Genomic DNA, 12,529 nt, shown 5'->3' with positions numbered 1-12,529 from the left:
AAATGTCACTTGATCCTTCAAAATTGATTCATAACATCAAAAGAAGGCGAGCTAAAAAGAGAACTTAAAAAGTTAAATAGCAAATATAAAGTTTACTAATCCTGCCAAAATTCTCTAAGTGAAGCTTCTATATTCATGGTGGGGAAGTACACTTTATTTTTAAACAGAAAATTATATACTTATAGGACTTCAAAAACTGTAATTTTAAAAGCTTAAGGAAATTAAATATTCTTATTTACTAAAAATTTATCTATAGATATAAGTTATCTGTGAAGTTAAATGGAATTTGGAACAAGTACCTCAATAGAAGTGTTATAAACATTAAGATGAATCTAAGAACAGCCCCTCAAAAGTTCATTCACAATGTAGCTAATTAATAGTATATAATGAGTTTGAGCTCCTAGCTCCTAGAAGAACCAGCTGATGGTAAAATAATTTGCATCGTAAAGATTAAGAGTCTGTTACAGATCTATTTCAATGGAACTGCTGAATAGATAACATCTCTTGTTGAACATACCAAGGAACTAAAGCGTTGCTTTTGTTAGTACAGAGAATATATCCCTGATGGCCTGTTTGATTTTACTTCATAAATCATGAGGTTCCAGGTATTTAGATGCCTTTCTTTCCATAACTTTATTTCTTGAGATTTCTCTTACCCTAAACAAATACAACCAATCTCCTTCAAATAAGTACCTAGGTCCTTTCCATTTTAAGAAACCCACTGTTGGAGTTCCTGTTGTGGCTCAGTAGTAACTAACCGGGCTAGGAGCCATGAGGATGAGGGTTTGATCCCTGGCCTTGCTCAGGGGTTAAGGACCCAGCGTTGCCCTGAGCTGTGGTGTAGGTTGCAGATGTGGCTTGGAATCGACCCCTAACCTGGGAAATTCCATATGCTGCAAGTGTGGTCCTAAAAAGCAATAAAAAAAAAAAAAGAGAGAGAGAGAGAAAAGAAAAAACTCACTGTTAATCATTAAGAGCTGAGTAGTGACACATACACTAGAACACTAAATGTTATCAACTTCCAGAATTGTGAAAGCTCCTGGAAGCCATTGTTGTACTGTAGTTTATGCCTTCCTTGTGTGTACCTGGAAGCTCTGATAACCTCAGTTCAACCTTCCTCCTTTCAGGAACCTGTCTTTCCCTGTAATCCTCTGCCATCCTTCCTGATTAAAGAAGTGCCTTGGAACACTTCACCAAATGACAAGAAGACTCTTCCCCCTTTCACATAACCTGTCTTCTTCCTTCCAAACTGCTCTCACATTCCTCTCCTCTGGTTCAGTGGTCTTACCTCAGGGCAAGTCCCTCCCAGACTAAATACCTCTGGACAGCTGCTACAAGGAATAAGGACAGAAGTACTGTGTTGTTTGGTACAACCTAGTTCACACTGTTACCACGCATGCTGTGTAGCACAGGGAACTATCTCTAGTCACGTGAGATGGAACATGATGGAGGATAATGTGAGAAAAAGAGTATGTGTTATATATATATAGACTACCAGGTCACTTGGCTGCACAGCAGAAATTGACAGCACATTGCAAATTAATCATAGTAATAATTTTAAAAAAAAGTGTTACCACGTACTTAATTTCATTTGCTCCTCCTACCAGCGCTGTGTGGTTGGTTGGGACAGCGGCAGGTGATTTTTAAAATGAGAAAACTGATGTTGCAAAGAGGTTAGAGAAATACTAGGAAAAACCTAGACTCAAACTGCCAAAGCCCAGTGCTCTCCCACATAACACTCTACAATATTCCTTTAGTAAAACTTATTTCAACTGAATACTCTGGGACTGCAATCTGATTAAACCTATACACTTACCTATTGATGATGCAGTGGCTCGATTAGTACCCAGATGCATTTACATCTTCCAAAGGAGATATCTTATAACTTAAGTAGCTTTATCTTTGGTGTAACTTCAGGTATTTTAATGAAATTGCCATTCTTAAGTTATACAAGTCAAAAACCGATGTATTTTGAAATAATCATAGTCATGTAACTCTAGGTCATAGATACACCTGTACAAATAGCCTCAAAAGAAATTATTATTAGAATATAATAATAACATATGGGTCCAATAACATGGCTGAAAACACGCTGGAAAGGAAGAAATGCTCATTGATTTTTTTTTCCCAGAATTACATTTTTAGCCCATATAAACAATTATTATAATATCTAATTTTATTGCCTTTTCCCCTTCAACTAAACTTGAAGTTCTACACATACATCAAAACGTTCTTATGTTTTCCTCTTTATTGTACTCAAATGGGGAGCTAAATTAATAGCATTAGCAAGCTTGACTATTTCCTTCCAACCTCCAGTGTGCGTAACAAACAAGTACACCCAGGGCAAGTGTGCCAGCTCCCCAGGCACACACATCTGCATGCAGGTTCTCTCTTTCACTCACACATGCACACTGTCGTTGCAACCATGTAAACTGCAGAAGGCACCAAGGAGAACATACTGGCCATGGCCATCGTCTGGAGAGCTTTGCTTTAAGTTACTCTCTCCCAATACCATTTGCTTTTGCCAATAGTAAGGTGGCAAAAGCATTGATTCAAAGTGCTCCTCTGTGGTTCAAATGTGCCCACAAACTGCCACCTCCTGAAATATTTAAAAGACACAATATAATTTGGCGGAAGAAAAAAGATGGACAGTGAAATCTTTGAGTTATAATTACCACTAGCTACAATCAAACCTGCTTATTAAACACCAAGCCACAGATAAGATATCCAGGTGTTCCATGTTTGAAAAGATGACCCCAACCCTAAAGGAGCAGACAAGACATTGGAGAGACAAAGACTCAGGAAGTTACACCATAAGAAATCTTAAAAATTGCAAGACGGTTAATTGATAAATGGTACCAGGCAAGAACATCTTTTTTAAAAGACAACTTAATGATTTCTATGAAATTTTAGAGGAACAGAGAATTCATTTAGGATTAGCACAGACTGCAAACTAGAAAAAAAAAAGTCTGACCTGGATCTTGAAATATTGATAAAAACTGAGCAGCAGTAATACAGCTTTACATGTATATATAGTACTTTATAATTTCCACTGTGTTTTCACATACAGCTTCAACCTTCCCTGTGACACGGAAGAAGATATCATTAATCGTTCTCATTTTAGCAAGAAAAAAAACCCAGCATTTAGAGGAGTTAAATGGCTTGCTGAAGACCTTAAAGCAGACATACATCTATCCATTCACTCCTTCAATTCCACTCTCCAACCACCTCAATAGTTATGGAGTATCAAGCACTAGAAGCACAGCAGTGAACAAAACAAAGGCTCTCTCCTTATGGAGTCTTCCTTCTATAATATACAGAATGAATCTTGGATGAGCAGGGAGTAAGGACAAGGAGGCTCTAGGCAAGGAGAATATTAAGCAAGCTATGAACCAAGAAAGCACAATGTACCTAAGACAACAGTCAGCTTGACAGTTTTGTTCCTATTGAGGTTTGAGAAGGTTGAGTTTGTAAAAGATCATTTGGAGGCATTGTGAGGTCTCAGCGTAATCTACAGCCACGAGGTTCAGCCTTGATTCAGAACACACTGGAAAGAATTGTATCACTGAAGCAATACTTTAGGAATAATGTAATCTGCATTAATAATAGTAGTAGTATGTTAATTATGATAGCACCGAGCACTTATTGATGACTCACTACAAGCCAGGTACCCTCCTAAATATCTCAGGTACTAAATTGTAAAATTAGTACTATTTTACTTCCAAGTGCCCACGAGGAAACAAAGGACAAGAAAGCTAAGGGAGTTTCCCAAAGCCAACAGACAGCAGAGCCAAGTGATGAACTGATTTTTCCTGTCCAGAATCCAAGCTCTCAGCCACTCTGCTTGTCCCTGTGGCAAAATATTAGCTGAGAGGTGCATAGGAGGAGAAAAGACTACCTACTCTTTTTTTTTTTTTTTTTTTTTTTTTTTTTTTTTTTTTTTTAGGGCCGCACCCAAGGGAAATGGACATTCCCAGGCTAGGGGTCCAATCAGCACTATTGCTACCAGCCTATACCACAGCCACAACAACACAGGATCTGGCCTATACCACAGGCACAGCAATGCAGAATCTGAGCCACTGAGCAAGGCCAGGGATCCAACCTGTGTCCTCATGGATGCTAGCCAGATTCATTAACCACTGAGCCATAACAGGAACGCCTACCCATTCTTTATCCACTAGGTAACCCTGCCTGAGATTTTATTTTAGATTTAAATTTGGTAGCTTTTAGACATTCGAAGAGGGGGAAAAGATACATGAAAAAGGTTAAAAAAATAAATTTAACACAATGCTTTTTAAATAACTGCAAGTGTAAGCCTGGGAGACTAGAAGTTGAATGGGGGAGGCCAACTTAAAGTGGGAAATTGAGCAGTTTTGATCTGCACCAGATATTATCAAGATCTCAGGAAGGAAATGAAGAAACAGACTCAGGAAAGAAATCAGCTGGAAATATGGAGCCCTGTAAACGATTCTTGGTTCAGATATTTCTTCTTTGAAAGATGAAAAGTTAGAGTACATGACTGCTCAGGTGTCTTCTGATTCTATGATTCTGTAATTTTGTAATTCTATAAGCAGTATTCTTTAAAAGTTTGAGAAGGAATTTCTTGGTCAAGGTAATCCTTTAGGCCTCTGTACCTATTGCTGAAGTATTTTCCAAACTTCTTCTCAAATGTACTTTCAAAGTTCAGCAACTGTGAGCCCAAGAAAAACAACCCCATGAGTTTCCGTTGTGGTACAGTGGAAACGAATCCGACAAGGAACCATGTGGTTGCGAGTTCGATCCCTGGCCTCACTCAGTGGGTTAAGGATCCCACGTTGCTGTAGCTGTGGTGTAGGCCAGCAGCTATAGCTCTGATTAGACCCCTAGCCTGGGAATGCTGCAAGTGCGGCCTTCAAAAAGCAAAAAAAGTAAAACAACCCCAAAGCACCATATTCTTTTTCTCATGAAGTTTATTTTTTAATTCGAATTTTTACAATACATTTTATTTTTTTAACTTTTTTTTAAAAAAAGTTATTTTTTTTTTCTGTTATAGCTGGTTTTCAGTGTTCTGTCAATTTTATACTGTACAGCAAGGTGACCCAGTCACACAAACATATATACATTCTTTTTCTTACATTATTCTCCATCATGCTCCATCATAATTTCTTGAAGTTTAATTTATAATATTGTGTTAGGTTCACGTGTATAGCAAAGTGATTTAGTTATATATATATTTTTTTCACATTCTTTTCCATTATAGATTATTACAAGACATTGAGTATAGTTTTCTGTGCTTTATAGTAGGTCCTTGTTGTTTATCTATTTTATATATAAAAATGTATATATGTTAATCCCAAACTCCTAATTTATACTAAAAACAATCCCCAAATATCATATTCTGATTAAAAAAAAAGAAAAAAATCAAGGGCTTGAAATGGGTGTTTATTCTTGAAATAGGGTTCTTAATGACAAAATTAGGACTTCAAATGAAGCAATTAATTTAGAACCTTTAAGAAGTCTAACTTAATTAGCATCCCCTGTCCCCAGAAAAATACAAAGTATCTCATAAATTGTTCACCTGCACTCTAAAAAGGCATATACTTCATCATCACCAGCCGACAACCTTGCAGCCAGTGAGCAGGAAGATGGGAAGACGTCTAGACAAAAACAAAGCGTTTTTAAAATGCAAAGACTTTGTGTTCCCCTTTGTAAAAAGACCTAGAAAAGCGTAGGTAAACATTGGTAAGGCTGATGACCAGTAAGAAATGACAACCACTAGTTGAAATATAAACCCTGATTTTACTATCTTAAGACGGAGTCTGTAAGTTGTACTAAAAACACAGTAAAAGTTTTTATAATGAAGTAGAACCAAATACACCATCACAGTTAGGAAATCTCTCCCGTGAGCTGGTTTCTAGGTAGCAGTGGACTCCACTAGAGGGCAACAGAGTGCGCTCAGAAAACAATTTGGGCTTAAGGACCCCGTGTCTGGTTTTAGGTCATTAGTTCATTGCGCAAAGCACTCTTTATTTCAAAACCACATTAGAGCCCTGCCTGAATGCTTTTTATATTATCAAACAATATGTCCTGACGAAAGGAGTCTCGTTTTAAAAGTAGTCTTACTGGCACTTTCATTTCTCAAAGAGTATTAATCTGAATGTTTTGTCATAATGAAATATTTTCCTAAAAAACTATTAATTTTGACAATGTAATAACTTTTCAATAAGGGTAAGAAGATTTTTTAAACAGTTAAAATGTACTGTAAAATAGTTTTATATTTTAATATTTAAATTTTAAGCATCTAATGGTGAAATCAAAACACCATTAAAAACTGCACTAACAATACTATCATAATAATAGCATTGATGTAACAGTTAACATGTGAGTGCTCACTAGATGTCAGACTTAAAACTTTTTATAGTTTATGTAGTTTTCCTACACTACCCCTGGAAAACTTAACTTTATATCCATTTTACAAATAGGTGGATCAAGACTAAGAGATGAAGAAACACACCCAGTCACACTGACTAATAAGGGATAAAGCTGACCTGAAACTGTAATATCTGAAGACTGGATTTCACAGGTGATCCAGGGGGACAAAACTTCCCTCACTGAAGTCCAGGAGAACCACTGCCATCTCTCCAAAAAGACACCTATGCTAGTCAAAGATAGGCACTTTCTCCCATTGTACTTTACCCCATAATATAATGTGCTTTTGTATATTTAATAAATCCATGACAGTGGTCCAGTTTAATAGAAGTTATGCACTGCTATAGTTCAGTATTTTATTGCAATTGTGTTCTACAACCAACTCAAGAAATAAAGACAATTAACAAAGAAAACAATCATTAAAAATGTTCAACGCTCAGAAATTCTCACACTTGAAAATTACAAGTGAACATTAAGCTTTGCGGTGGCTCCTCAGGCATCAGTCTTTAGATTTCTTAGGGCTCTTACATATTGCAATGAGAAATGGATGAGTATTACACAGCTTTTGCGCGCGGCATTGAAATGCTTTCCACACAAGACAAGACAATAACTAACTACCAAGATGTTTAACATCCAAGTCCCAAAGAGTGAAGGTCACCCAGGAAACTGAGAATCAATTTGTAATGGATTTTGGAAGGACTGCAAAGAGCAATCAACTGATCAGAAGGATATTTTCCTTGTCCTACAGGATCTTAAAACTTGAAAAAAAATCATCACTTTGAAAGTTCAAAACAGGATAAGAGAGGGAGTTCCTGTTATGGCTCAGAGGCAATGAACCCAACTAGTATCCATGAGGATGTGGGTCCAATCCCTGGCCTCGCTCAGTGGTTTAGGATCCAGCATTGCTTTGAGTTGTGGTGCAGGTCGCAGATGTGGCTCGGATCCTGCATTGCTATGGCAGTGTCATAGGCTGGCAGCTGCAACTTCTATTCAATCCCTAGCCTAGGAACTTCCATCTGCTGCAGGTGCAACTGTAAAAAGAGGAAAAAAAAAAAAGGATAAGATACTGTGCATTAATGTCCTATTTCTGCTAAAAAAAATTACCTCAAACTCAGTGAATTTAAACAAAGCAAAATTATCATAGTTTTGAAGGTGAGCCATCTGAAATGGGCCTCATCGGGCTAAAACCAGGGTGTCAGCAGGGCTGTGATCCTTCTGGAGACTATGGAAGAAGCTGCTCCTTTGCCTTTTCCAGCTTCTAGAAGATACCTGCATTCTTTGGCTGAATTTTCAAAGTTACACAGTTGAGTCTTTATCACATCACATCTTCCTAACCCTGACTCGTTTGCCTTTCCTTTTCATTTATAAGGATCCTTGTGATAACATGGAGCCCACCATAATAATCCAGGCTAATCTCCTCATTTTAGGGTCTTTAATTACATCTGCAAGACCCTCTGCCATGTAATCTGGATACTCATGGGTTCTGGGGATTAGGATGTAAATATCTTTGAGGGCCATTATCCTGCATACTGCAGACAGCACAGTGTATTGTGCTGTGCACATAATGCACACTAAACATATGAAGCTGCACAAAATGGTTAGAGTCCAAATGGGTCTCCGAAGTCCATTTCAAATTACTTGGATTGAGTCACCCAGTTCCTGGAAAAAAGAGATGCAAGAGAAAGCAACTAAGGTAGAACTGGCAGGCCCTTGCAGTAAATTCAATGCAGGCTGCAGGCACAGCAAGTTGGAGTTAACCATATATAGGCAGCATTCTAATTTTGAATTAATTTTGTTATATTCCATAGGCCTATTACATATCTGAACCTATAAGTTCTTAACACTGTTCTTAAACTGGTGGTAAAAGGAAATTCATGGGAGTTCCCGTCGTGGCTCAGTGGTTAATGAATCCGACTAGGAGCCATGAGGTTGCGGGTTTGGTCCCTGCCCTTGCTCAGTGGGTTAAGGATCCGGCGTTGCCATGAGCTGTGGTGTAGGTCACAGACACGGCTCGGATCCCGCGATGCTGTGGCTCTGGCATAGGCTGGTGGCTACAGCTCCAATTTAACCCCTAGTCTGAGAAGCTCCATATGCCATGGGAGCTGCCCAAGAAATGGTAAAAAGCCAAAAAAAAAAAAAAAAAAAGGAAATTCATGTGTATTTATGATCGATGAATTTTAAATAATTAAAAATCACAGATACAAAAGCCCAACATACTGTGTTGGCATACTGTAGAAGAACAACATAGAAAATTTAAATTCTACACTCCAGAGCTGCATCTGCCACTTGGTACTTGTGTGCTCTTTGGCAAGTGACTCAATTTCTATAACTGTTCTCAGAAATTTAAAATGGGGATAATACACAGTTCCTGCCTACCAGGTTGCTCTAAAGTAAAATAGAAAATATAAGCGCCAATGCCATTCTGGGTCACTGTTAGTGCTTAATAAAATGTTAGGTCATTACTGCATGAACTAAGTCAGTAGCCTTGAGCAGCCAGAGAAGAGACATGCACATAGAGTTGTAAACTCTTAGTGATCCCAAAGAACCTGAGTCAGAAAACTGAAGCGTCTTGAGGATGACAGTCACAAATAGCTAATTACTACGTTTTAGGCCAGCATTTTATAACAAATACTAGTTGTCATAAGATGCAAAACTTCAAAGGTGCCCCAATAAACTTTTGACAAAATAGAAGTTAGACGTAGTGCAACACCACAAAAACTTAGTTCTCCCATGAAGGGGCTCTAATGGGAAAGCAAGTTAAAATAAACGAAAACCTCCCAAGGAGACACCGTATATGCACAATGCACTGTGTTGGCCCAAGGAATAACAGAAAGAAGACCAAGGGCCAACCACTTCTGGTATCAGAAATTTTGAAAGTCATTTCTTTAGAGAATTGACTAAACCCTATCAGTCCCTAGTCTGGTTTTTAAGTAGAATGTTATTTAACCTCTAATTTCAGTCTTGACTGAAGGAAAGTGAGTGGCTTTTTCACATGCTAAATTAACTTTGACCTACACTGCTTTCCAGTTCTAAGGTTCTAGGTTTGTCAGCCTCATCCTTTCCAGCTAGATCATCAATGGTTCCTAATGCTATTTCTCAACTGTGGTCAGTCTTTCCTAGGAGCTGAGGTATGTGGGATTTAACACAAGGACTGTGCATATCCATCCGTGCCTCTTTGGGCTTCCCTCTCTATATATTCTAATTGTAAGAAATGATGAGGTTACCAATTTGAAAAATAGAATTGTAATTTTATCAAAGCTCAATATTGTTTCAAAGGATCATGGGCAAGTCTGATATGTCATTAAATACCCACAAGCATCACTTATAATTACTTCTTAATCTAAGCTGACAAAAAACAAAAGTAAAAAAGTCTGGCAGAACCTTCTCCCACTAGACAAATGGACTATAAAGAAATGTTAAGGCTGCAGAGAGAATGTCAGGAAAACCTGAGTAATACTGTCTTTTGCACCTACATTATTTTAAAATGAAAAGTGATGGGAATACAATTATTTCTGGAAATATCAAAAGTGTTAATTCTCATCAACTCTGCAGAACAATACCAATTAGGCTTCATACAACAGTCTTAAAGTATGTTAGGAGAATGGGTAAACCTATACTGGAATAGTACTAATTCTTTGCTAGGATTTTAACTGATTATTTCACTTTTTCACCTTATTTGGTAATGATGGTGAAGTCTTTTTAAAACAGAGATTACATATAATACCACTAGCCCTATGTCTAGCAAATGGATCATGGTTAAAAAGCTCAGTGCCAAGATGGTTTAAAATAATTCTCTGAAAGAAGGAGCTCTACAGGACAAACTATTTCTCCAGGCACTGTTCATGAAATCACTCTTCCCATAATGAGCTCTTAAAGAAGGTTGGGGTGAGACAGTTTCTTCTGGCCCTTCTTAAACTTGCCACATTTCCGCTTTTCATTTTTAATACACTGGACGGCAATGAAATTTGAGATGGGGAGACCTGCTTCATTAATAAACAACCCAAATACTTAGAATATTTCAAAGGAAGAATGTGGCTGCAGAGAAGAAACAAAGTAAAAAAGGGAAAAAAAGTGAAAGTCCTTCTCTCCTGTTATGAAGTCCTCTTCTCTGCTACATTTTCACTTACCATGAGGCCAAAAAATAAGACATGTGCATCAAAATCATATAAAAAGTCAGCTCTAGACAGGAAAGCTTTCTCTTTCACTCTAATTCAACGGTTTTCTTTGAGAATCGAGTTTGGTTGAAATATTGTACTGGATTATTATTAATACAAGGAACCACAAAAGATAAATTTTCCAGAGAATCTTCCAGTCCATGTCATCTAAGAGCTTACCATCTATTTAGGGAGAAAAGTCCCTCATGAAATGGCTAACTAAAATGCAAAGCAAACAAGGGTTGAATTCCAACAAGAAACAGGGAAAATAATGGACAGAGTGATTGCAAACACTAATGTAAACTTCAGTGATCCAAAAAAATCTTATTGCCAAGGAAAAATGCAAATTTCACCTAAGTTCAATAAGTCAGTTACTTATATTCCAGTCTAGTTGATTAAAACACACACACACACACACACACACACACACACACACACACACCCCTATCTGAGATTGCATAAAAGCAATATAGAGAAACATGTTTACAGACTTAAATTAGCCTATTAGTAACAGCACTAAGGATGCATAGCAGAAGAAACTTAGAAGCAACGCTCTCTCCAGGAAAGCAACAGTTCAGTTCTGGAGAACACATCAGCCACTCATCAGAGGAGCTCAATACAGATGTGGTCATAAATGACATGACTCAACAGCAATAAGCAGTGTATTGCCTTTGAATAGTTGATTTTTATACCTTTTTCAGTTTAGCGTCCGAACGATAATCCCATTAAAATTATATTTGTGATGGGATCCTTCTCAAATAAGTGTATAAACATGTTGAAACTCTTTGAAACATTCAGTCCTGTGTTTCTCCCATTAGCAATAAAAACAGCTACTTTAAGAAGAATCTTCACCCTAGTTCTTCCTAAGACTTTTTACTCCAGTATATACTCTCCTTTGAAACACATTCAAATCTCAGGCATGGAGATGAATATTTAGCCAGGGCCAAGAATAAACTCTGGAGCCAAGGATGACAATGAGAACTCCAGGAGCCTCAGAGCCTGACACTAATTTACTGATGCATATTAGCAACTCCTGGGAATGAAGTGTCTGCTAATTAGGCCACCATGAAAAGATTCCCCAACCTCAACAAAGTTTTTCCAGGCATCTGATGATGAACTTTGATGTATGGGCTGTCTGGGTCAAACTCGAACAGATGGTATCTTTTAACAATAACTGACACATAGGTTTGTTAAGGATCTCAATTGCTGGGAAGACCTGCAGCTCTAAAGAGGAAAACAAAAGGGGCACATCCTTCGAGTCCTACCTTATCTTTGTCTTCAACGACATCTGCCAGGACATCATCTGGATCTAGGATCCCTCCATCTGTGTATTCTAAGTGATGAATCTTCACCCAGTAACCAGGATCCTATGGTAGAACAACCAAGAAGAGTCATCACGAAAACTTTTTAAAAAGGGAAAGTCCATTTTAATTAAAAAAAATAGACTGACTTCTTAAAAATAGGCTCTAGCAATAATACAAATTTTAAACACCTAAAACAAATGTTATCTGTTTATTTGGATACATTGTTGGCCTGTTTATCCTGTTTAACATAAATCAGTAATAGACATATAGTTTATCATTTTTTCTGGAAGATAAATCACAATGGAAAAATAAATTGCCCTAGCAATTTGTAAAGCAGATTCAAGGAATTCTGAATATCCTACAATTTAGGTAAATCCCAAGAATAACCTGCAAAAGAAAGATCATCCTGAGGGTATTTTCTGAGCCCCGGGGATTAAAAGTTCAAATTGAGATCCTAGAACTGTAGGAAAAAAAAAAAAATTAAAAGGAAGAAATCTGTGATGGTACTAGCTATCACCTCAGATATACAAATGCAATGAGGTGACTGACATCTTCAACTTTTTAAGTCTGTGCTGTGCACATGTTCTCAACTCTACGACCTGCAGTGACATCTGAAGCAGGAGCTCCAGTGTTGGTTTCCGTTCCCTGAAGCATGGAAGCAAC

The 12,529-nt window shown here is 37.6% G+C and overlaps 1 protein-coding gene across 6 annotated transcripts in view; it reads right to left on the bottom strand.

Annotated features, from left to right (window-relative positions):
- The window catches only part of PARD3B (par-3 family cell polarity regulator beta), a 1,031,031-nt gene that overhangs the window by 878,148 nt on the left and 140,354 nt on the right, over positions 1-12,529 (bottom strand). For all 6 annotated transcript variants that reach the window (XM_021075042.1, XM_021075045.1, XM_021075043.1 and 3 more), the window contains exon 2: positions 11,828-11,929. In XM_021075042.1, the coding sequence (XP_020930701.1) occupies positions 11,828-11,929 (102 nt within the window). The remainder of the gene's footprint in view (positions 1-11,827; positions 11,930-12,529) is intronic.

Source organism: Sus scrofa, chromosome 15 (assembly GCF_000003025.6).
Source record: "Sus scrofa isolate TJ Tabasco breed Duroc chromosome 15, Sscrofa11.1, whole genome shotgun sequence".
In the NCBI taxonomy this organism is placed as follows: Eukaryota; Metazoa; Chordata; class Mammalia; order Artiodactyla; family Suidae; genus Sus; species Sus scrofa.
Note: the sequence above shows the minus strand (reverse complement) of the source record. Positions and strands in the feature narration are given on the sequence as shown.